At 39.9% G+C, this 27,344-nt stretch overlaps 1 protein-coding gene across 1 annotated transcript in view; it reads right to left on the bottom strand.

Annotated features, from left to right (window-relative positions):
- The window catches only part of SPIDR (scaffold protein involved in DNA repair), a 154,064-nt gene that overhangs the window by 67,205 nt on the left and 59,515 nt on the right, over positions 1-27,344 (bottom strand). Inside the window, exons 8-9 of the mRNA XM_053467897.1 lie at positions 20,821-21,016; positions 20,198-20,424 (exon numbers count right to left, since the gene is read on the bottom strand). Of these exons, the coding sequence (XP_053323872.1) occupies positions 20,198-20,424; positions 20,821-21,016 (423 nt within the window). The remainder of the gene's footprint in view (positions 1-20,197; positions 20,425-20,820; positions 21,017-27,344) is intronic.

Here is a 27,344-nt window from a genome sequence, read left to right as displayed (position 1 = left end):
TTTAAAGGATTTTCATTACTATATAGGTCAGATTAATAAATATGCTGAAGTTAAAAGATTCTGGTGAGATACACAAAAGGGGTCTTGATTTAGAAAGACTATCATGGACTAAATACTTATAGCTAAAAACATAATTAAGACATAATTAAGATCTTCAGACAAGCCTCATCCTTCTTGTGTGGAAATAGTCACAGGAATACAATGAAACACTTTAAGTAATGGTGTTTAAAGGTGCGGTTCCACCTAGAGCGCCTTAGAAAATAACACTAGATAAGAGCATTGTGCAGAGAGAAGAAAAATAAGCAGAAATGGAATTTCATTTTTTTTTGCTCCATGATCCCTGTTCCACAAAAATAGCATTCCCAGTGTTGCTCAGCAACAGAGTCCTCCCCTGCATGTTACATCACTTGAAGGAGCTTTGTGGAAACCAATCACAAGCGTATGTCTATGATGTCAGAAATGGACAGAGCATAGCAGATTGGGTTTGTTGCAGTTTTAAGAGTCCCTATAGACATGTTCTTCACAGCAAATTACAGGAGAGGAGTGTGAGGGGTTAGTGATGTTTTGGGGAAAAACACAAGTAGGTGGAACAGGACCTTTTACAACTTTATAAAAACGATCATACACACGGAGAAGTGAAACCAAGTGTATTAAAGAAGATTTACCAGCCTCCCATATTCTATATTGCACATTTCAGAAGCTTAATTGAAGATTCACCTTATGATATTCACCATCTCAAGATTGTAAGGTTGCGATCAGGTCCCTCTCTACCACATGTATCAGTGTGTCTTAGTCTGTCAATTCTAGTCTCGTCAGACCCCTTGAACATTTGTATGTATTAAGAGCTGCGTAAATGGTTGGCAGTATATAAATAAAAGATGATTATTATTCAATTTAAGTCAGCCTACACTGCCTATGTTCAACTCTGATAGGAAGCAGCAGCTAGGTATGCAAAACACCGCTTTGACTGCATAGAAACTGGGATTTTAAAGCAAAAAGAATCATGCTCTCCTGATTCACAATCATTTTTTTTTTGTTAAAAAAAAGGATGTATAGTGAACCAGAATAAGCATCAGTGTTCCGACCCATTATGTTAAGCTACGCCTCAGGTGGAGGCGCAGTTCCGAGACAGAGATTTACTGAGGTTAAACGGTCACTTTTAAACCTAATATCTCCAAAATGATTACACTGAATCATACTACAATTACAAAACTTAAAAAAAAAATCCCCCTGGATTCTGATTTCTATAACAGGTAGATTCTTGGTATAGTGTTACTGTAACTGCAATAAATACAAAGCCTACTATTGATGCTGGCCTATTCTTACCTTCTTACAACAAGAAACAATGTTTTTTAAAAAAATGGAAATCAGGTAAGCACACATATGAAAAATACATTTAAATATCACATGGGAAAAACACTTCCATTAAGTACCTGATATCATTTGTGTAAAGTCCATGTTTGCTGGAATTATTTAAAGTTGGATTACTTTCTTTTAAACTACTTGAACCCTCGCTAAAACATGACTACATGAGATAGGTTATCAGCATGGTGTCATAAAGGTTTATAACACTAACAAATACTTTAATCCCATCAGTGGGCACAATGTTTCAACCGGGTTAATAAAACAATGCTACTGAGCTCAAAAGGCTGTTGTCTAACGGCAAGGATATGTTTAACTGGTATGAGTACGCCCTGGCAAACAGGTACATTGAATGTGGTTTCATTAGAAAAGCAAGAAATTCATTGCAGCAAACTCTAATACACCAATTGGCGGAGAGAATGAGATTCCCTCTCTGACTTAAAGTCAGTTTAATGGATTGAGCACAGATTCTCTTGTAGAGGATTTTTATATGAACACAATCGTGAAAGAAAAAAAACTATATGACTTATATTGTCTAAAAATGTTGTAATCAAGCTACCACAATCATTTACACTATGTGACCAAAAGTATGCGGACACCCAACTAGGGCTGCAACTAACGATTATTTTCATAATCAATTTGTTGGCCGATTATTTTTTCGATTAATAGGATAAAAAAAAAAATGTAAATATTTTGTTAATTTAATGAACAAACTGGATGTTAAAAACAAACAACAGAACAAAAAAACATGAAGAAAAATGCTTTTCTTCTTTTTATTTCTCAACCTGCCCCCCCCAGTTATGCACATCTGAGCCCAGGCTTGCCACACTGCCTCCCAGATATGCCACATACCCCCAGATATGCCACTCCGCCCTCCCCAGATGTCTTATATCCCCTATATGCCTTATATCCCCTATATGCCTTATATCCCCTTTATGCCTTCTGCCCCCCAGATATGCCACTCCACCCTCCCCAGATATGCCTTATATCCCCTATATGCCTTATGCCCCCCCAGAAATGCCCCTCTGCCCCCACATATGCCACCTGGCCCCCCCAGACTTCAACCCCGTGCTCCAGATTCTGTGCGATGCGCGTAGACAAACCTCTGCTGCTGGCCAGCACTTTCGCTGGAGCTTCTATGACTGAGCACGGGAAGGTCATTTGACGCCGGTGCTCCATCATAGAAGCCCCAGTGGAAGTCATGGCAGTAGCGAAGCATCTCTGCACATAACGCAGAGATGCCCGTCTGCTGTCAGAGAGAAGGATCCCGGTCTCCTGCAGTGCTGCGGGGATCTGGATATTCGTGTTATAGTCCGACCTCTATTTGAGGTCAGATTATAAAATGAGGGGTATTTTTCAGTTTGCTCTGAAAAAACCCTCATCTTATATTCGATAAAATTGATTCAACTAATCAATAATGAAATTCGTTGGCAACGATTTTCATTATCAATTATTATCGATTTTATCTATAAGTTGTTGCAGCCCTACAGCTGACCATCATCCAGCTTGGTGGACATTCCATATGGGCATTAATATGGACTTGATTTCCCCTTTGCGAGGATAACAGCCTCCACATTTCCGGAAAGGCTTTCCACAAGATTTTGGGGGTGTATCTGTCCGAATCTGTGCCCATTCAGCCAAAGGAGCACTTGTGAGGTCAGACATTGATGTTGGATGAGAACAGCATCCAATTCATCCCCAAGGTGTTCAGTGAGGTTAAGACGAGGACATTGCGCAGGCCACTCCACAGCAAACTTGTCAAACAATGTCTTTATGGACCTTGTTTTGTGCACTACTTAAACAACGTAAACACTTTGAAGTGTGGGTGTTATCCTCAGATAATGCTCAATGCACCAAAATATGTGCTGGCCATCAATCAGAAATGGCATCATACAAAGGTATCACCATAATTAGTGACTTATTTATGACATATGCCCATATTCCTACACTATCCAAAGTATGTTAAAGGGACACAAAAGTCATTATATGTTATTTAATGCATATGATAGCATGCAGAATCCCCCCTTGCAATGCAAGTCCCTTATTTTTTTTTTAAGCACAGCAAACACATATAAGGGGAAAATGTAAACTTAAAGGAACTGCACAGTTATAACGTGCATGAAAGCTGGAGTGTCAGCTAACGCAAGCTGTTTTTCAATTTCTATTTTAGCTTTGCCCTTTCTGGAAAAATATATGTGGATTGACGGTTTTAATAATATGACACGGGAGAGATCTTTGGCAATAAAGTGTTGGGTATTAGATTTTGCAATTCTCTTTAAAAGTGATCTACTAGGATTAAATATGTGAAACTTTCGTATGCCTTTAAAAGGATGATAATTTTTTATTTAGATATACAAATATAAAGAATACAGTGGCACAAGTGAACAAACACACAATGAGAAGAATAGAAGAGTGCTTAATGTTACTTGGAAAAATAAAATTGATTTTAAATGCCATATGGTTATTTCAAAGAACAGCTATACTAACTAAACAATATATAAACACAGGAGAAATTATTGGTACTACATAAATAAAATATTATTATTATTAACAGAATCCATGCTGCTAAAGTGTGTTGTGAGACTGCGGGACTGTAGCTTGCAATGTTACTCTGATACATTGAGGAATGTGGCTTATTTGGTACTTTTCCACTAAATTGGGTTGTTGCATACAGTACAGTCATGAAATATCATAAACCTAACTGTATTTTTTACTTTAAGTAGGTCATAAGGCCTTTTCTGTGATCTCCTTACAGGAGAACGTTGCTTGCGCTGAATGTCTAGTGTCCACCTACTGGTTCTATTTGAGGAGATCCTTAAAGTCCTAGTTACAAAACATGAGAAAACCATTTAATAGATTACTTTTTTTTTTATTTTTTTGGAGCCCGAGGTGCGTGCTCCTTTGGTGCTGTTCTGTGCATTTGCAGCAGAAGCCCAGAATACGATTTTGGGTTCCCACAAGGCGAACCCAGACAAATTCCTCCCCCCATGGGGGGGGGCGGATCTTCGAGGCTCACCCCAAAGGGTGAGACTCCTTTAACCTTCAGGGCACTCCCGCAAGGGGGTGACCCCCTTTAGGCTTCACTGCTTCTTGAAAAAAAGCAGTGTCCGAAAACGTGGGTACAAAAATCGAAAAGCAAAATCGTGACCGTGTCCCCGCAGTGAGTTCAAAATAACCGTGCAATCCAGAAAAAAATTAATTGGCACACGTGTAAAAATGTAGTGATGTATAACTTAAGAAAAATAAATAAGGGCAGGCCATTTCTGGCCTAGCCAGGTTCAAAAATAGGTTCTTAACTCCAAGACCTGATGGTACAAGGAGAAGAAGGTGCAGGAAGGCCGACAGCGGAAAACGTGCGCTCACCGTGTGCAGCGGCGTGCAATACTGCACACGGTGACTCCAGCATTACTGCCAGGGCAATTTATCATCTTGGGCTCCATGCTTTCCCGGCCCTAAGGCCAGAGGATCAAGTGTTTCCCCCCTTCCCATAGGGTACTACACTTGATCTTAGCCAAAAGGCCGAGAAGACTGGGGTATAAGACTGGCCAGCAACACTGGTATTTAATAGAGGGTTGTAATATATGAAAGGGGATCAGAGAGGTAAACAAACTAACTTGAGTGATGGTGACTGATGAAAATGAGATGAAATTAGCTTCAAATTAGCTGTGTCCTGGCACAGTGATCAGCAGGTCAAGAACAAGTTGAACAACGATATTAACATCTGGATTATAACTAGTGATTTCCTTTTAGAGAAAATTACAGTAATATTGAGAAAGAGCTCTTCCTTATGGTTAAGCAAACTTTCAGCTAATTATTGTAGTGACGTGAATTTGCATATATAATTTGTAGCCGGCACAGGTACCTGGCAGGGGGCGACAAGTTTGGTTTGGATCTAAGAGCTAGACCAAAATGTTCAACTTCCTAACATCACCTCCCATTGTAAAGGTCTCTACTTTACGAAGGGTTGAGCTGGTCCTATATAATACGAAACTATTGAGGAAAATGACCATTTACACTGAATCAGTCACTGGAGGGGTCCAAATTCTGAAAAGTATGTCAGAAGCTTGTCATTTCAACTCGACCTTTCATAAATGGGCTCTACTGGAGGACAGAATTAGGCTATAGGCCATTTGAGATCAGTTATGGTATCACAGGTATACAGAACCTTCCACAGACCACGCTACATGGCTTAGTGTTGCTTGTTCTTAGCAGAACAGCTTTTCCAGTACCAGGTTATATAGGGAAGGTATTTGTTGATGTATGTGCAGAGGTTAAACCAGGTGGTTGTTCACGTTTAAATCTGTGGAATGCTATTTGCTTTCTGCAGAACACTGTGAGCATAGATACTTGAAACCTGGAAAATGTTTTAATCCCTAACGCTGACAGATAGGAGGTGCTGGAACATCTCTGCATATCAATATATATATATATATATATATATATATATATATATATATATACCGTATTTGCTCGATTATAAGACGAGGTTTTTTCCAGAGCAAATGCTCTGAAAAATACCCCTCGTCTTATAATCGGGGTCGTCTTATAATCAGACCTCAAATAGGTCTGACTATGAGACTAAGATCCAGATCCCCTGCAGCGATGCAGGGGACCTGGATCCTCCTGTCTCCCCCCCCCAACTTACCGGTACTTCAGAGTCCCCGGTGCTTAGTCTGGGCAGCGTGTAGAGCTCTACGCGAATCGCGTAGAGCTCTACACGCTGCCCGGACTAAGCACCAGGGACTCAGATGCAGGGGACCTGGATCCTCCTGTGTTATGCCCCCACAACTTACCGGTGCTTCTGAGTCCCCTGTGCCTAGTCTGGGCAGCATGTAGAGCGGAAGTTGTCTACGCGAATCGCGTAGAGCTCTACACGCTGCCCGGACTAAGTACCGGGGGACTCAGAAGCTCCAGTAAGTTTGGAGGAGGGTGTGGGAGGGAGTGTTAAATGGGGGGCATAAGGCATTTCTGGAGGCAGAGTGCTCTGTGAAATGCCTTTTAACCACCTTAATGCCACTCTGCCTCCAGAAATGCCTTTTAACCCTCTATGCGCCACTCTGCCTACTGAAATGCCTTTTAACCCCTAAATGCCAGAGTGGCATATAGGGGTATAAGGCATTTCTGGAGGCAGAGTGGCACATAGGGGGGTCAAAAGCCATATCATGGGCACAGTGGCATATACGGGCTATAAGGCATTTCTGGGGCAGAGTGGCAAGCCTGGGGGCAGATGTGCATAACTGGGAGGGGGGCAGGTTGTAAAAAGAGGAAATAAAAACAAAGTATTTTTCTCAATCTTAGCTTTTATTAACAAACAATTGTTCACATAGTTTACATGAATTAACATTTACTGGTAAAACTTTTTTTCCTATAGGGTCGTCTTATATTCAGGCTTTTTCTTTTTTTCATAAATTAATATTCAGATTTTGAGGGGTCGTCTTATAATTGAGCAAATACGGTATATAATATAATATTATATATATATATATATAAAACACTTTCAAAAGATGGTCAGCACTCCAGGTCTTTAAATTGACAATTTCATTTTATTCAAAGTCAAGTCGACGTTTCAGTCATTGCTGACTTTCATCAGGACATACCATATATTACACAAACACACATGGTGGGTTATTAAAGGGACAGTCTTCTGTCCCATACGGCCCTACCAATGAAGAAGGCATATTATGGTACTTTGTAAGTGCTGGGGTCATTTTTGAGGTGAGACCTTTAGAGATGGCATACACTTTAATTAGGAAAGCAAACTCCTCGATTATTTTTCCATAAATTCCAGATCAAATAGTTAAAACAACAAACTAGTTAACTTGAGAATTCATAAACCACAATTTTCTTCACCAAACCCGAGCTCTCTGTTTTTATACAGCAACATTATCAGAAATAAACCAGCGGCTAATAACAAGTAATGTACAAGAGTTATAACTTAATGAAATCCAATACCTTTCAAATCTGTGGGGTAAATTGGAAATGACCTTGTTCTTAATGGACAAAATTTACTTTTCTTTCAAAAGCTTTGAGACCAATTTTTTTTTTTTTTTTGTGTTTGTACCCTTCATGACAATGGCTGTTTTGACATTTCTGGAGCGTTTGTGTTTAGCTGTAATTTTCTTCTCTCTCATTTACTGTACCCATACAAATTATATATTGTTAATTTTTCAGGGCAAAAAGGGCTTTCTTTAGATACCATATCATTAAAATAATGTACTATTAAAAAAATAGTGGAAAAACGGTCTACGAAATCTACGAAAGCTACTGAAAAAAACTTGCTAAATAGATTCTAATATTTGTCCTGAGGTTTTTGGGGCAGATCTGTATATGGCAGATCTGTTCATCCTGCCCCTTTGTCCTATTTGCTACATCTTTGAAGCTGGCCAATCCAAGTTACCCCCATCAACCCACACATTTTTAAAAAGTGGTATTTCAACACTTTCCGTGCACTAATTCTACCACCGGCCTTTGACAAACTTTTTGGTAGCAATATTTTGTGTGTTTTATTCACACACATTGTAGTTCAGGTATGAATTAATTTACAGCTCCTGGTATATGTCACAGTCAAACAACACCTCAATATGTGTTCAGCAACATCTCTTGAGTAGAGTGATACTGACCATGCATAGGTTTTTTGGGTTGTTTGGAGGCAAAAGGCTGCATTTAGGACACGTGCAATTCAGTTTTTCACTGGAATTTTGATAATCTATTAATTCTGCCACCCATGTCCTATTTGAAGCCAACCAAGTCAACTTACCCAATTAAACCATATATTTTTAAATACTTGTCACCCCACAGTATTTCAAATAGTAGTATTTTGCCTATGTGGCTTATGTTTAGTACTGCAAGCTACTGTATCAATACGATACAGTAGCTTGAAGAAAGGGACACTTTTGTTGAAGTTACATACTTACAAGTGGTATCTTTTGTGTATAAAGGGAAAAATTAGGTCCTAAACATTCTGGCACCTGTTCTGGGCAACCTGGAGGGTCAAGGTGGCCAATCTTTTCCCTTGTATATCCGGGCTGAGTATTCTCAGTGTCGCTCTCGCAGAGAGCACCTACCCTCTGTATATGGTTTCATACTTTTGCCTAGCCATATACTTTGTGTAATTGGGGGTACTACAGATGGGCTGGTGCTGGAGGGCTTTTTAATGATGCCCACTAAGACTGTTTTGCCAAATGGAATTAGGGCTGCTGAGCATAAAGTTTAGATTGGGAGACAATGTCCCCCAAGACATCTCCCAGAAAAGGCTGAACCAACTGCAAGGGGGTAAATCCTGTTACATCAATACGGATGCCAGAGATTACAGTAAAATAAGGGATAGCTATCTGATAACGACAAGGTGCTACCCACTCCTAAGAAGCACTGAAGTCAACAGATGCATCACTAAAAAAAAATAAAAAATTCTAGAACCTCATTCTTGATGACACTCTAGCCTACCTTTCCTTTCCTTTGACCTTACACTTTCTCTTGTAGCTTATATGTCACTGGCTCTCTGAAATTGCTTCCTGGATGGCATCCCACTTCCGCAAACATCTCCCCTCTATCTCCATCATGGTTGATAATTTCTTAATCCACCCACCAAGTCTATACCTGCTCTCTCACTTGTCCCTCACATACAGTCAGTAGCCAAATCCTGCTGCCTTTATTTGCGAAACCTTTCTTAAAGTCTGGCTTTCTTATGACAAGATAAAAGTAAAATCCCAATTCATTCCCTTATGATAATGCATCTGGATTACTGCCCCTCTACTACCTTTTACCAATCCATTCTAAATACTTCTCATACCATCAGTATTCATCTGCCGCCCTACTGTGCCAATCCTTTCACTGGTTTCCCATACCCTGTAAACTAAAAAAAACTTTTGATCTTTATTTACTAAGCCCCTCTCCCCATATATTTGCTTTTACGTCCAAATATTCTAGGGCTGAAACAACTAATCGATAAAATCGATAATAATCGATAATGAAAATCGTTGTCAACGAATTTCATCATCGATTAATCGGATCGATTTTTATCGATTATAAAAAGAGGTTTTTTTCAGAGCAAATGCTCTGAAAAACTCCTCTCCTTATATAATCCGACCTCAAACAGAGAACGGATTATAACACCGGAATCCAGATCCCCTGCAACGCTGCAGGGGACCTGGATTCCCCTCACTGTCGGCCGGTCTCTCACTTCCGTCTCTCTCCCCCTCCCATACATCACTCTGCCTCTCTACCCGGCACCGTTACTGACAGGCACTTTCCCTGCAGCTTCATAGAAGCCTCAGTGTAAGTGAAGTGCAGTAACGGAGTCTGTCTGTGCGATGCGGACCCCCACCGGCTGACAGAGAATCATCCTCTCTGATAGCCGGTGAGGGTCTGCATCGCACAGACAGACTCTGTTACTGCCCTTCACTTACACTGTGGCTTCTATGAAGCTGCAATGAAAGTGCCTTCAGTAACGGAGCCGGGTAGAGAGGCAGAGCGGTGTATGGGAGGGGGGAGGAGTCAGAGGGGTGTATGGGAGCCACCCTCCAATACACCACTCTGGCTCCTCCCCCTCTCATACGCCACTCTGCCTCTCTACCCGGCTCCCTGGTGTCTTGTCAGAAACGGAGGTTCACAGGAGGCAGAGTGGAGTATGGGAGGGGGGAGGAGGCAAAGTGATGTATGGGAGGGGGAGGAGCCAATGTGATGTATGGGAGGAGGCAGAGTGGAGTATGGGAGGAGCCAGGGTGGAGTATGGGAGGGGGAGGAGCCAGAGTGGTGTATGGGAGGAGGCAGAGTGGAGTATGGGAGGGAGAGGAGGCAGAGTGGTATATGGGAGGGGGAGGAGGCAAAGTGATGTATGGGAGGGGAGGAGCCAAAGTGATGTATGGGCGGGGGAGGAGGCAGAGTGGAGTATGGTAGGGGGAGGAGGCAGAGTGGAGTATGAGAGGGGGGAGGAGCCAGAGTGGTGTATGGGAGGGGAGGAGCCAGAGTGGTGTATGGGAGGGGGAGGAGCCAGAGTGGTGTATGGGTGAGTTATAGTGGTGTATGGGGGGTATTATGAATTTTTAGGGCATATAGGGGGTATAAGGCATATGGATATTAGGCATATCAGGGGGGCATAAACATATCTCGGGGTAAAAGGTATATCAGGGGGCTCAGTTGCATATCACTGGCATATAAGGAGTATAAGGCATATCAGGGGCACAGTGGCATATCAGGGGGCACAGTGGAATCTGGCATATAAGAGGTATAAGGCATATATGGGGGCAGAGTGGCAAGCTGGGGGTCAGATGTGCATAACTGGGGGCAGTTTGGTAAATAAAAAAATTTAAACAAGGCTTTTTTTCTCAGTTTTTATTAAATATGAAAAATAGTTAACATATGAATTAATATTTACTAATAACTTTGTATTAAAACCTAGTTTGAGAAGCACTGTGTTTGGGTTCTTGTAGCTTTTATTATTATGTCAGTAAAATAAGAAGGTGAATAGAGAGAGGCCATTGCAATAAAGAGATGAAAGGGTAAATTGTACGTTTTTTATTGCAATTTTTCTTCAATTTAAAATAATGTATTTTTTAATCCGATTAATCGATTAATCGACAAAATAATCGGCCAACTAATCGATTATTAAAATAATCGTTAGTTGCAGCCCTAAAATATTCTAACTGCCCTCTGCACCTCTCTATAACTGTGATACTGTAACTTATTCCTACACGCAACTTCATGATTTTACCCATACTGCCCTTATTTCCTTATAGATTCTACGTTTTTTTGTACTAAATATGTTTGTCCATTCTGTACATTGTACAGAATAGCAATAGCAACAATAAAAAAGCCTATGTAGTTCAAAGAGCTATCATCAAGTACTAGGACAAAAAAAAGGGTATCACATGACTAAATTATGCTTCGGATGTAAAAAAAACAAACAAAAAAAAAAACAAAACATGACAACAGCACATTTCCATTCAACCTCAAGGGAAACCCATTCTGTCAACAGAAGAGAGCTACAAGCCAATCCACTCTAACCTACATCTTAGTATATTATAAAGTTTCTAAATATGTTAGAATAATTAGCATTAAAGTGGAATGCAGCACAAGTTTAAAAATAGAATAATATAAGTGGGGAGGTGCGTTGTAGCCCTAATGTTATGTTTGGGGCTTCCTCGTGGTTTGACAAGGTTAGCTTGTAGGCTGTATTCATTGACCTGTGTCTACAGTGTGAAAGTATGAAGTAGCAGTCACAGTTGCAGGCTGGGAGGCTATAGTTAAAATGGTTGCTTTTACTAGTTAACATGGACTTCTAATGTCTACACAAGTTGGGGAGCCTCTTTCTGTGCTCCCTTCTGTCTTTTCCATCTAGCCACCAGAATCATTTGACATGATATCCTAGCGATCCGCCTCAAAGGAACACATAGAGCCGGGTACAGTATGTCATGTAGGCTGTGCCGGCACAATTGCTAATACATGAAACCTCTCACAGGTCACTTCACAGAATCAAACAGTCCGATGGCACAAAACCGAGTAGTACTCGGAACACAGGATTTACATTGTAATGAAGTTCAAAAGGAACAGTAATATGTATTGAGCTGATTTTTAGAACTGCTCTGTTAGGTGATAAAATGTTCAAATAAACATCAAAGCACAACTAAATTAAATGCCACATTTGTTTTTACTTTAACAGATCTGTCCTGTTTCAGTGTAAATCAGTGTATCACCAGTTATAAGAACTACCGAAGTCAAATGGGAATCAGTTGTTCTCGGCAGACCAAGAATTAAGAGTAAACTAACAACATCTGTATTCTGTTCAACTAAAAACAGCCCAAAATTAGCTAAAATCTGTCCATACAAATAGAAAGCTGAATAGACAGATCGTAAAACAGATTGCTTTATTTCAAGAGTAGCTAAGAGCAGTTTTAGTTATCTATTTCCTGTTTATTTTCGGTGAAAAAAAGCGAGCGGCCAGCAATCTGAAATCATCTGTGTTGCTATGAGCAAATGTACTTGTTGTTATGAAAAAATGAATGGTATGCAGTAAACAGCACCACTTTGACTATAACAAGACGGAGGGTCAGGCAAAAATCGTCAGAAAAGGGATTTTGGCTATACTCACAGCAGACTAATGCAATGCATTCCCTCACCAGAACCAACGTGGAATTACATTTTAAGGAGTCAACTCCAAAACACCCTAAACTTATTCATTATAACCCCATCTTATTATTCTCCCAAAATATGTAGTCAGTCTTTGTCAAGGCATGCAGGTTCAGAACCCGGAGAGGCTTTGACAAAAAATCAGCAGCTATCCAACTCCATAGTTTCCATAAAATGGTATGTATTTGTCTATAATACATTTAAGTAATCCTAAAATCCCGGACTGTGTTTGCTAAATTAGTAAAATATAGCTACGAAACTATTAGCGCTACTAATGGATACGAATATATAGTTTCTACTGAAATACGCAACCCGCTGATGCATTGACTCTCGGCAGGAATGTGCTTTACGCTTAAGAATAGGCTGTAATATATTATAATTTAATGCACGCAAATGGGGCAGGACATACATCCCAGTATAATCTGCACACATACTCTACCAGCCGCCAAATGTAATGTTCATAGGAGGACCTTCTTGCATAAAAACATAGATGATGGAACATCTGGTGATATTTAGGGGAAATAAGTGTTTTCATGGATGCTTTTCCTTTCTTCCCGAGTTAAAATACGTATACACAAGACAAAATTGAGACATTATACAAAAATAAATACATATATACACTAATAAATGGGAGTATGAGGATGTTAGAGCATGTTGGTGAGTTGGTGCTGTGCGATCTACAACATTACCAAGTCAATCTGTTCGTACGGCAACCAACCTGGCTGGAAAATGCAAAAAAACTTTTCAATATTCAACTCAGGATGTCAGCTGGAGGTTGTTTTAAAAAAATAGGCAAATTATATTGTATAGAGAAACAAAGCCTGATGTATATTCAGTCTCCCCTCTGAACAGTAGCAGGTTCTCAGCATTTATATGTAGCTTTTTATCTGTCATGTCGGAGGGAATGAGCACCATGATCCTCACACACCGGTTTATTCGCTAAAGGAAAAGTTGATGGAAGAGTTTGCAGAGGACCCTTTTTCACTATTTTTTATGAAAGGCCAGCGTGGACGAGTTTGACCAGCAAAAAAGGCTGAGCTGACCCTGTATAACGGAACGGATGAAGACATATTTCGTGTGTAACTATCCATCATGCAGGGCTAGCCAAGCTCTTCCTCTCCTACAACAGACACTCACTGGGGTTGGCCCTTCATAATGTAGAGTGAAGTTAAGGAGCTGAAACCACGGCACACTCTCTCCTCACAGCTCTCACCATTAGAAGGAGCAGACAGCAGTCTCATCGGCAAGATGATTAAACCTACGCAAGCCACATAATGAGAATAGCAGCGTATAACTAAAGGGTCAGCAACGGTTCCTCAAATCCGAAGGCACTTCACTAGAGCATATCCTATCTGTAGTAATCAACGCATTGCTAATTGTTAACGTAATGATAATGGTCCGAGCTAATGCAGTATGAAAGAAAGGTTTTCAAGCATTTTAAAAATATGTATTTAGCCCAATTACAATCATCATCACCCTGAAACCCCATGGGACATTTGAAGAAAGAATGTAGTATTTGGTAATCGTAAGTAATCTTAAGAAGATAAGACATGTTTAAGCTCCTGAATGAAACAGTGTACACAAAGCCTATTATATTTTACAAGCACTCCATATTCAGGAAGACAACCAGGAATAAGGAAGGTCTAACAAATGGTGTGTGCATTAATAGAACAAATAGAACCCTTAGCGGGAATTCCCCTCACACTTTTACATATTATCGTAAAGGTATTAAAGTGGATATGTCATCAGCTACTTAATCGCTAAGTATTGAAGAGAATTTGCTCTCTACACACACTAACAGTCATACTGCTGACATATTTAGAGGACAATCGTTCTACCTGAAGTGTTCCTTTGTTCTAAATAACAGGCTGTATCAACACTCCCCAATCTTTTTCTGGGGTCACCGGTTGTAGTCACTTATCCCGAGAGTGTATTATCAGGAAGTTTTACTTTACCGAGAGGGTGGTATATAAATGAAACAGCCTCCCATCAGATGTGGCAGAACGTAAGCCAGCGAGGGAATTTATACATGCATGGTATATGCTTCAAGCCTGATTAAGGCCTGAGTTTTTGCATCAGGAAGTGGGCAGACTAGATGGGCCGCATCATTTGTATGTGCGTTGAATTCGATGTTTAAGTGTGCAGCCAAGTGGCAATCCAGCCATCACATGTACTTTAATGTATAGAATAGCTGAGAGGTCCCATTCTTATGGAATTTCCTTTGCAAATGCATGGGGGTCTTTAAAAAAAAAAAAAAAAAAAACCCTATATGCCCCCTTTCCCTACCCCTAAGCTGTATGCCATGCAGGAGTTGCGTCTGACACGTAACATACTTACCAAGTCGGCTCTCCATCTGGAGAATCTGGTTTCTTAGTTCCAGATAATGTCATATAGTTCAAACAAATATTGTTGGAGGACCATTGTTTAAATATCATTTTAATACATAACCCAGTAAGCATTACAGAAACTCATAGAAGATAATAAGAAACGGAGGACATTATTTGTTATTATAAAGTACTGAACATCTGCAGCTTCTTTGAATACCCAGGCAGTAATATGCAGCATGGTCCAACGTGCCAGTACCGATGCCCACACGGTTTGTGAGAAACCAATTCTGCAGTGTTAGCGGATACCAAGGGATATAAAAAATATAAAAAAGTATATAAAAAAAACAGTCCTACACCAAAAGGTAGGCATGAAATCACTAAAAATGGCTTTGAAATATTTATACAGGGGGGAGGAACGCCAGGGGTATGACACAAGCCCCGGTGGTACACTACCCCCCACCAGCCAGGTCTTAAATGCTAAATTGAGTATTTATTAACATACCACGGGCTTGTTTTGAAGCAAATATGTGTTTCATTATATTAGACTGTAACACAAGAACTAGGTTTATGCATTAAATAACACGTTCCAAGGCACAGACTTTTTAATCAATAAACAGGATTCGTGTTGTGTTATGCCAAAGCGGAGTAGCTACGTATGCCAATTTTAAATTAATATAGTCACGATCTACCTCTGGGCATCATTAATAGCCTTTACTTTATGGCCATACCTGTAAACTGTGTTGTATTACAAAACACACACTCCCAGCGATTATTTAAACAGGAAGTGTATGTTGACAAATGCTGTTTAATTAACATTTACTGGAACACGCTGACTTCATCCACACATTCTGATAACTTTCAGATAAAGGAGATACAGCACAGACTAAATATGTCTCTTCTTCAGTCAAAGAACGCCGTTTGTAAATGTTGACATGCAGCGCGTCATTGAGATCAGAGAGCGTGACGTCGGCACATACGCAGTGCTTATCGGGACGCAGGCTCTACATTGCCCACACATGAGCAAACAGTACAGAGGAGGTCAGGCAAAGTACACAGAAATGTCCAGGACAATGTTCAAGGTAATAATCTTAGGGATAGAGCCTTTTATTACTTTGTTGACAGAATGCAGTGGATATTTCCCAGGGTAAGAAAACCAAAATAAAATCAACTAAGCCGACTAGCACAGGCTTACATTAACGCATTATAACAGCAGATTTACCACAGTTTGCAGTTCAATACGCTACATGCGGGGCCGCCATCAGACATCTTCGGGGCCAGAGCAAACCTAACAACAACGCCTCACTGCCCCATCACACCTCATGCTCATCCCACTGCCCCACATCATGCTCACAATGGGGCGAACAGGCCCTAAAAGCGTGCAATGGGACCAGTGAGCTCCAATTCCCAGAAGGGGAGCCATAAGGCACCAAAATCAGCAAGGGTCCATACACCAGTAAACAATTTGCCCCCAAACAAAAAGCACAACCTAAAGTTAGTTTTAGTCTTCATTGATGAAAGCTAAAACATATTAAAGAACCCGGCTGACAGTTCTTCGAGTGTGTACAGAATAATTTACAGAAGTACCAGTCTGTCAAATACAAAGATCCCACCACTGATCGTTAACCAGTAAATGGGGGCACCAGAATTGAAATGTGATATTGGAGACATTATTTATTCTGATGTATCGGTTTATCTTAGTCTGTCAATTCTCATCTTGTCATACCCCTTGAATATATGTATTGTATTAAACGCTGCGTAAACTGTTGGCGCTATATAAATAAAAGATAATAATAATATTGCAATGTTGAAGAGTCCTATCTAATCATGGCACGGCTGTACTGCTTACCATGGAGCATAATCAGTGGGACTGCACTGCATTTTAACCCATTGGGATGCTTTTGCAAATCTAAAGCCCTCCCTAGATACCATTAAAAAGGCACCTTTGTGGTAGGGTGCTTGACCCAGAAGACTCAGATTTTGGGACCATGCGGAAAAGATCAGCACCCTAACATCTTTATTCATATACCTTTTAGTGTCCCTCATTTTTTTATTTTTTTTAGCTTAACTAACCAGTCTGTCCCTCACCTGCTATATGCCAAAGCATCGCTGGGATGTGTTTTCAGAAGGGTGAATGGGCTGGATCTCTTGCCAAACACCTATCATTCCCTCAAAAGAAAGTCCTCTGCTGTTTGTCTCTATCCATTCAGACCCACTGTAACTATACCAGGCCAGGTACCAAGAACTTACTTGATCAAGCATAAGGCTGGAGGCCCAGAGCCTTACTTCACTCGTACCTTTCATGTAACTATACCCTCGCTTCCTGCACCTTGCGCTCTACCTACTTTAACACTAGCGTGCCTTATGATTTCAATAATATGCATTGAGATTATGCTTTAAGGAGTTTTTTTTTAAAAAAATGTCCAGGCTCGTGCCCTTGGCAATACCACAAAGCATGCCCCCAAGCAAGCCTGACACTGGAACCATAGCTGGTAGAGAAGCCTCAGATCACCGGTTAATGCACACAGACTATGAATTCACGTGCTATAAAATAAGTTTGTTTAGTAACGATTTGCTTTATAACGGCTTCTTTTAAGTTGTGCTCGGTTTTGGTAAATACATAGATAGCCACCATGTACACTAATATGACATACAACAAAACATCAGTTATAGTGAGTGTAAAACTACTTCTGAATGAATTAAATGCTGGATTACCCACCAAACAGCCAGACACCCCAATATTATTAAAGGAGACATTCGCTTTGGGGGTGGCCAGAGGTCCTGACCATATATCCATTGACGTCCCCATGTTTTATGCCGACTTTATACAAAGTATTTGAGTAAATGGTTGTGGTAGATGACAAAGTATCTTGATTAAACTAATTTAGCTAACGCATTGCATGCTGTTTAAATGCACATGATATTGCTGTGCAACACTGTTAATCACTAATACATATTCCTAAAGGGAAAAGCGGTACATGGATGTGATGCAACGTGGCATTGAGTCCCTGCAAAAGATCTTGTTTTTTTATTTTATAGTTTCTAGCAATAAATGTTGAAGTTCAGCAACGCAGGAGGTAGTGATGTCTGTCAAGCACCACAGTGTCTGCACTAGAATAGAAGCTAAAACCACTGAAAGCTAAATCAGAACTTGGGTTCAGGTTTCAGACACCAAAGCCACTAAAAGGCAAGTCTTACACTACATCTAGAAATGTACTGATAATAGTACTTCATTTACAGTGCACATACATGCATAATGCTATTTTACATTCTATATGAGTTTTGCGAGGCATTTATAGACTCCTAAACCATCTTCAAGGTGCAGAATTCGCGGCTCTAATGCATTTTCTGTTCACCAGAGTAACTATTCTGTATCCAGATCCAGAATATGCCATAATCACGCATGTAATTGCATTCTTTCACCTACTGCCCCTATTCAAGCTAAGCTTTTTTCTCTAAGGGTTTGCAGAGCCTCTTCAATACAGTCTGTAAGGAGGTTCACTCTAGCAATAGCCACCATGTTCTGTGCTTGGTTATTTTAACACCAGCTCTTGGCATTCTTGCGACAAGAACAGGAAATAATATTTAATGACATGATACAGAGTTCCTTTTATCAGAGAAGTGCTTTATTATCTTGACCCTTGTTTTGTATCGCATACTTTGCTTACAATAAGTCTGTTCATTGAAGAAAGGAACAACGTTAATGGGATGTTTCCAGGGAAAAAGGCTGGTTTCAGGGAATGCAAACAACTATTTTCAAATGATTTCAGGTCGTGTTCTTTAGTAAATAATTATTTTCTTAATGCGATATTGGGGCCACCAAATAATACCATATCGCACAGAATGATGAGAATATCATATTTATGTTAAGTACCAAAATGAATAATACTCTGTGTATTTGAAAGAAAATTATCAGTCAAATGAGTCATGTTTCCTCATAAAACTCTTTTGGAATTGAATTAAAAGATTCAGTGAATGAAAAGTGAGATGTTATTAGCAATGATACAGTTTAATGAGAACAGAAAGATAATTGTGCGATTTCATAAGAAATAGAAGATTTCTTCTTCTTTATATACCTTTTTATTAAATCTCTTACTATTATTGGTTTATTTTTTCATAGGACCTCATAATACATGAGCATTAATTTAAATAATCGCGTGGTTAATCATTTCTAAAGGTAACCGTCGCCATCTCAGCTTTTAGTATAACTAAAGCTTAAGACTGGCGGCAGGACCGGCGCTACGTAAAGTTCCAGGCCAGAAGCTCTCTCCTTCCTCCTCACCCACGAAGCAATCAATAACGATCAGCAACATGGGAACATGTAATGTAACATGTAATCTCTAAAGGTGATTACAGAGATTATTGGTGTGCGGAATTATAAAACATGGCAAGTGGGGAACATAACAGATCAGCTTTCAAATCAGTAAGAAAGGCTTAAATAATTATAAAAAAATAAATTTTGTAACTGGAAAAGTACAAACTTAAAAGCAGGCTGACAAAATGTAACTACCAACCTGCCCCCAACCTAAAAATATAAATATATAGTTTTATACATGGTAGGAGGACAAGGGCAGCCTAAGATGTATATTCTGTATAACAAAAACAACATTTAGCATGCAGTCTACCTGAAATTTTCTACTTTAGCATGCAGTCTACCTGGACTCGTCGGTTACAGCACTACCGGACTTTCCTGTGAGAGTCACTCTTGTGCTTGAGGGTATTTCCTTTACAAAACATTTCACACAAACTCAGGTTGCCGTGTAATTTGTTGTTAATCTGTGTGATGGAAAAATACGCTTCCTTTTCGAACAGAATGTTTGGCATCCTTTCCGGCCGCGTCGAGGTACATGTCTGAATTCCCCACCTCCGCCACACTTTCTTTTTTCTTGCATATCAGGGCCACGTCGATGACATTTTGCGCGTCCAGAAGATTGTATTCACATAATAATGCGACTGCATTCCCTTCCGCGCGGATGATATTTTATAGAAATCTTATAGCGGGGTTATACTCTTACACTCAACTTCTTACCGGTACTTGTGCTAGACAGAATGCGCGGCAGTTTAACGGCAGAACACGGATTACCGGGAGACTGCGCGCTAACGTAACACCAAAACTTTAAGGAGGCGCATACAAGGAAGCGAACAAATTTTAGTAGGTTGTATAAAATCACTTAAGCCTTCAAGACCCAATATGTCCCTTCTTGAAATACAAACATAAATATCTACAGCTTATTTGCAATACATTCAAAACTAAAACTATGTGTTACTGGAACAAAAAAAAATAAGATAAAAAAATATAGAACTATATAGGCTCTTACCCCAACGGAACTTCCAGGCCAATCGGGCCATACTGCGGACTACATTACTATGTTTTGCTTTGAGCGTACCTGACATCCATCTTCTGTGAAGTGCCGGCAGTGGGTGCAATGGGTTTAACACTTCCCGCTAGACAGTATGCAGCATTGTCTCTGGTAGGAAGACCATACACACGCTGGACTACCACACGCATGCACGAGCCTCTGCATCCTGACGCACCTTGGGTTTCCACCACATCCAGGAGAGAGTCGTTCACAGTAAAGCTGGATGCAGGAGGCCTGCCTCGGCTGCCATACATCTGTAAAACAAAATTGGCAATAGCTGTTCTCATCCTTAAACTTAAACTTAAAAAATTATCAAAACCATGGTGATATTTGACTGTTAAAAGTTATTGCCGACTATTCCTAACACTTCTTGGAAGGCCTTTGTAAACATCATGAAGGCAGGCTGACCCAACAGCTCTAACTTTTGGGATAAATAGTTGGTCTCAGGATATTTCAGTAGGGGTCTTTAAAATCCCCTCTGTTAATACATCTGCCAGCACATCCATGCATCCCGAAGCAGGCCCAATTGGTGCTTAGAGAATAAGTCATTTAAATTAGCAGTCCATTGGTTCCTAAATTATGCTAGTTACCACATTCTAATACCCCCTGATATTTCTGTGTGGTAACCGTGCCCCTCACTGGCGGCTCACCTTGGGCTGTCCTTCACCAGGAGACTCCGTGTCATTGATGTGAAATACCGAAGACAACGGCACCACTTTTTTCCTCTCGGGCAATAAACTGGATATTTTCTTATCTTTCCCTTCATTGTGATTTCCAGGCATTCTTAGGCTAAAATGTGTATTCAAGACTACAGCCATATTGTCAGGTCTGAGCGTAAGTTTAACCCTAAAGAGGAAAGAAAACCATAAATCAGACATTGAAGCATGATGCAACTTAAAGCCATCCTCCATATTCTGATGGCAAAAGTGAATTTTGAACATAAATATTACTACTCCTGAAAATAATTGCGGGTTACAATCCCAATTTTTGTTTGGTATCCTTTGATCACAATTTCACTTATATTTTAATTGGAAAGCATCATTCATAGAAACATTGCGTATGATATTTGAGAAAGAGCATCTCCTATGTCACTCCATGAAGAGCTCACATCTCAGCAAGCAAAGTTCAAAGCGATACTGGGGGGGGGGGGTTGTATTACACGGCAATAAACGAGGCAGAAAAATTACGCAGCACAACATAAGCCACATAATAGAAAAATAACCATGCAGATGAACGCTGGTTTATCTCACAGAGTGACCATGTCTCTTTAACTTAAATTGGTTCGCAAAGACTGCAGTCTTATAAGTTTTCTGCAGGCAGCACGCAAACAGCAGCTGGTTATATTCCATCTCCAACAAAAATAGTAAACAATACAAACAGTTGGGAGACATTATCATGTTTTCTTGCTTGGCGTCATTTAAAAAAAACATAACAAAAGGAATGTTAGCAAATATAGGCCAACCATGCAGTCTCTCCGCTCTCTTTGATTCATATGACATTTGAACAGCTAGCTTTGGTTAGAAGGAAAATTCCACTCCATACAACTGAAGTGAACGTGGGAATGTAGCCAGATCGACATCAATCACTGTAAAAATCAGTCACTCTAACAATACATCTTTAATTCAAACTTGTATTAACAGATATTAAACTATGCAGCGAGGGGAATACGGACAGCTATATAATGATTTTAATAACCTGTTTACAAGGTGACAAAATCATCCATCAGCCAGCCTGCGATACGCTTAGAATAGTCAGCATATTGAAGGTAATTAACACCTACAGCTTACAAGAGCTACTGGATAAGGGGAACAAAGATATTGAAATGAAAATGAAAGGAATAATGCCATGTGCAAAACACATGCCTATTGAACGCGTTTTGGGAAGCGGTTTGTAACTAAAGCCACCAACTGCAGTGGACTTCAAGGAATTTGTTCCTTAAGATCCCACCACGATTCAAGGTGCCAACATCTGGGGCCTAAGAAAGACCCTAATGCAGGTAAACTATATTGAGAAGAACCTATGGAGTACTGTATAGAGTTTCCAGCAAAGCACGTACATCCAGATAGCTGTGGCCGAGGGTTAGATGCAGATTTCTCAGCTAAAATCCACACAACCCACTAAAGAAAGATGAAACCCCTGCAGAGACATTTACAGATGCATCAGAAGGGTGTATATTTGCTAGGTGTGCTAAAGTACATCTATGTACATCACGCATATGTTCCTGGCAGTACTCACAGAAGAACTCTTCTGCAATGTGAAAACTATACCTTGGCGGTATCTATAAAGAGGCAGGTAAAAAGGATGGAAAAATACAAAATGGGAATGACACCCTAAGCAAGATCAGCACACACCCAGCAAACATGCTGCAAACGTTATGTAAAGACATCTCTCAAGCATACATATTGGGGTTCCACCACACTATATGACCAATGCTAGGTGTGAGCAGAAACACCAAATCTGTATTTATATACTTTTTTTTTATTTTTTTTTTTGCATATATTGAGGTCCTGACCAGACATCTGGGCTAAGCAGGTGAAGTGGAGTCTTGAGCGAATGCACCTTTAGGTTTGCAGTCACTTAAATATTGCTCCTCTGGCGACATACCCTCCAAGAAGAAATCCTTGTGGTCCTCTTTCTCTCCTCTAGGACCTCAACATGTTTAGTGCATATGAGCCCAAAGTATAGTTGAACAACCAAAGTGTATATAAGTTGCAAAGGCACACAAAAAGCCATGAACTTGCCATGCCTCTAACCACATCTCATTAAAATTGCCCCTCTAACAATTTCAAATGCTAGGAAGTACGCATATCAAATTCAAAACAACCCATCTTAAATCAAGACACATAGCAGGACGGGTCCTATTCAAACCATTGGGGTACCACATACATCGTCAACCTTTTCAGCAGTGGGGAAATAACACTGTCCCCCCCCCCCCACTGCTGAAGATGTTTATCTTGGTCTTACCTGCCAGATAATGTTGATTTAATTAAGGTGAAAACCCAACTTTAACAGACCAGTGAGCTAAACAACCCAAAAAACATTGTCAAAAATAGTCCAAAAACATATTTTGCTTTTTGACACATGCTGAGACTTAGTCACATGAGTTTATGTAATGTCCTAAAGCGATGGAATGAACACAAAAACAAACTCAAAGGTATTGACACTTAGTGCTTTGGTATAACCCAACAGCATCTGAGTTCTTGGAAACGAGATGATTATCCCCCTACACATTGTTTTTCCTTCACTCCAGAAAGAAAAGAATGTCCTGTGTAGAAATAAACTGTGATCACCAAGAATGCACCAATATCCAGTCTTTTTATATCTGCTTTATTTTCCACATTAATGAAACAAAACAAAACTAGGTCCAGTCTTGTCAAATAGATTAATGAACACAGTAAGAGAATCAGGCTCCGGACCACGAGGTGACCAATATCTAAGGTTCTAAAAAAAAATAGCATCAGGAACCAAGACTATCAATTACTTTTCATGTATGTGAGTGTAGCTTCTATGATATACATTCCACAACCGTTGGTCCAAATACTGATACAATTTCATGAAAAAGAAATCAATCCTGAATACGTAAAGCACCAAAAGACCAGTCCAGGAGAAAATCGGCTAAATACTGAAGCATGCAAATTACTGGATCCTATGTCAAAGGGAAGCAGAGACAGACAGTAAATAGAGCCAAGCTGCCAAAATGTAATTAGACACATGTTTATAATGGAAGTGCCCTGATTACTACCGTATGTGGATGCATACTATCCCAGTTTATTGCTGGAGTACATCTTTCACCATAAAAAGTGAAAAAGTACCTTCTTTCTCTCAGAATAGGGCTGGCAGCTTTTAGTGAGTCCACACTAAACGTCCCAATAACACTCACACTGGGGAGATTGTCCGGCATGCTGGCCCAGCAGGCCCACCTTTCCATACACACGCGGGGGGGGGGCAGTAAAATGGTTTAAAGTTGGCTATACTGGTCAGTGAGTAGAGGAGCTAAATAGCACTCCCATCCTCATACCTGGCGATCAAAGGACCACTCCTGAGTAATAAGTCACCAGATTTGCTGGGTAGTTCCAGAGAGTTGCCAGGTAAGACTAACACCATGGCGCCATCAACACAAACGGCCACACTGATGATTGATATACCCTGACGGCACACAAGTTGCATTCATTTTACCTTCTAGGCTAATTTCCACCCTATGCCGTTTTTACAGTTTGCATTGTACTTTCCCCAATATCCACGGTATTGCTATAATTATTTAAAAATTAAAATAAGACACCAGCGTCAATTGACATGGATGTCTCCTGTCCAGTAACCGCTCATCAAGTAACACTGCACATACGACAAAGAGCGTAGATAGGTGATGTAAACCGATCACAGGTCAGAGAAAATGTTGTTGCATGTAAATAACAAGAACTGACTTTCTTTCTACAGAGGTCAGATCCCACACCACCAGCAAAGGGATGCATTACAGTGTTAACAGCAACGGAAAAATGTTTAACAGCATTTTTTAGCTGCAATTTAAAACAAAAAGCTCTAAACATAAGCAATTTGCCAAAAACACATTTTTTGGTTCAGTTTGAAGAAACGTGAAGCAAATCAAACAATTATATTCCAATAATAATTCAACTTGGGGGTCGGATAGTAATTGCAGTGACACCTCCATCCAGCACAGAAATATCAATGAGCGCAGACCCAAGAGTTTAAAGCGTCATTATTATCTTACCAGCAATTTATGTCTGCATTAAGCATCCATCTATGTAAAGTCTCTGTGTGCAGGTCAAAACGGCTCTGATATTTTCTTATAAAAACAGTATCCACGCAAACATGCGCTGACTGCACTGTAAGGTAGCCACAGGGTTCACATGCTGACGCGGTGACAAAGGTTCGGGTCGAAGATAAACTACCAGGCAAAAAGTGGATTGTAATGTCATATTTATTGGTTTATATAGCGTCACCATATTCCGTAGCGCTGTACAACGCGGGTAGACAGGACATAAGTAAGAGTAATACAATTTGACTTACAGAAGCAAGGGGTAAGGAGGGCCCTGCTCAACCGAGCTTACAATCTAGAGGCTGTCGTTGGATGTAACTGATTGTGACTGTCTTCGTAAGATCGATTTATATTTAATAAAGAGATTTCATCATTTTCAGTATATGTTTTTTTCCTGATCAAGCTTAAGAGAGCTACTTGTTATTCACTACTGACAGCAGTGCATCGTAGCGGAAGTCTAATCAGCATAAGCACTGTTTTGTCTCTGATTTTTGGTTAAAGGGGGGTTTAAGAGAAATACGCGAGCAGTGTAAATCAGAATACACAGAGAGATTGCCAAAGGATTAACTTGATGCATCTCTCATGCTGTCCTCTCATCTAATACAAACAAAAAGTAACTGATGTCACATGTGGTTTTTTTGACTTGCCCCCTGGTTGTACAGCTTCGCTAAAACCTGACCACAAACGTTCACAGTTCACTTTTAACATACGCAAGCAGGCCATGGATCAGCAGAATTGGTCTCAAAGGATAGATTTATTACTTTTTTAGAATTTTACTTTATACCTTTCAGGCTTTTTAGGGACAGCATTAACAGGAGGTTCTTACAAATGTCAGCATTCTTTTTCAGGAGATGTTAACTTTTCATAGATGCCTGGTTTAAAGCAAGCTTGCACCCTATCACACTCTTCCTGGGTATTACTATCATAAAGAACTGCACTCAGGTCATGGCATTTAGGCAAAGAGTGCATTTACGCGCTCGGTTCATTGTTTTTAAAGCTCTTTACTGACCTTCGATCATGTTTTACTGGCCAGTCTCGTGTTTTAAGAGCCTCACCCCATAGGTAACACCAGCAGATAACTATGAATCAACAGAAAGCAGCAACCTCACTTTTCAGCATCTCAGAAAGTTATTTCCAGCAAAAGTAAAGTTACTATAGAGCGGGATACACATACTAGGGTTAATATGATAAGCATTATAAATGCTGAGACATTTGCATATGTCCAGAGTGGAGAAAGATTAATGACACACAGGCTTAAATGTGTTTTCCCAACAAATAATTACCATTCATTTGGTCAGCTCTGAAAGGTTAGTCTGATTTGGTACAATAAAAAGTATAAGAAAGAGATGTTGTAGTCTCTATCCTGCCCAAAATATTAAACTTTTGTTCCTTTAAAAGACAATTGATCATCCATGCCCACACTGGCAAACTGAATACAGATGTTATTTTGATTATACTCACTTAACACCCATTAATTAAAGATTGGCACATCACTGCTTTTCATGTATTTCAAAAATACATTACAAAATACTTTCTAAGATAATGGAGGTGTTTATACGTATAGATGCAACTATAAAAATAAATTTTACACAGAAATACATATACAAGAATTACCTACAGATGGAGATAACGTGGGGGTGCCGGTGCCATCAGCTACCATTAAAACCAATGGATTAGATGCAATCAAATATAGGCTAGCATTGTACCAAAATACATGCAACGGGGTGCTGCTACTCCCATTGATTTCACTGAGCGTGTCATAGAGCAGAAGCCGGAAGTGTACTTAAGTATGCTTCTTGCTTACACTTCCTGGTTTCAGCAGAGGCAGCAGGGGAGGAGTCCTGAGATGTCCAAACTACAGAACGCAAACACCAATCAGCATGTAGAAAAACACAAAACAAATGGGGGTGACATAGATTGTCCCTTTAAAAACAAATTGCAAGATTAATGTTTTTCATAGCTCTGTTTATCTTTGGCTAGTTAGAAATATATATATTCTTTTAAAAAAGGGATCCATGCCAACAACCTTCTCTGTACAGATTGGGGAATAATATACAAAAACAAACTGAGGTGATGTGTGGAACAGAAGATGTTTTCTTACATTAAATATTTCAACACAAACTATATTTAATGCAAGTTCATGTTGGTTCAGTATGTTGTATTTGATCACCTGATGAAAGGGACATTTATTCTATTTCACTTTACCTCATGAAGTGTTAAATTATTCTGACATGTACAACAAATGCTACTTTGGCTACAACCCAATGCGAACCTTTCCTTCACAACTAAAATGTATCTTTTTTTTTTTCTGGGAGAACACGGGCAAATGGAGAATTTCACTTATTGTTTGTGTTACATTATAATGGTCCTTTTGTTGTAATTTTGCTTCTAGAAAAATGA

The sequence above is a fragment of the Spea bombifrons genome, chromosome 5 (assembly GCF_027358695.1).
Source record: "Spea bombifrons isolate aSpeBom1 chromosome 5, aSpeBom1.2.pri, whole genome shotgun sequence".
NCBI classification, from domain to species: Eukaryota; Metazoa; Chordata; class Amphibia; order Anura; family Pelobatidae; genus Spea; species Spea bombifrons.
The sequence above is the reverse complement of the archived record's forward strand: the minus strand, read 5'-3'. Positions and strand labels throughout refer to the sequence as shown.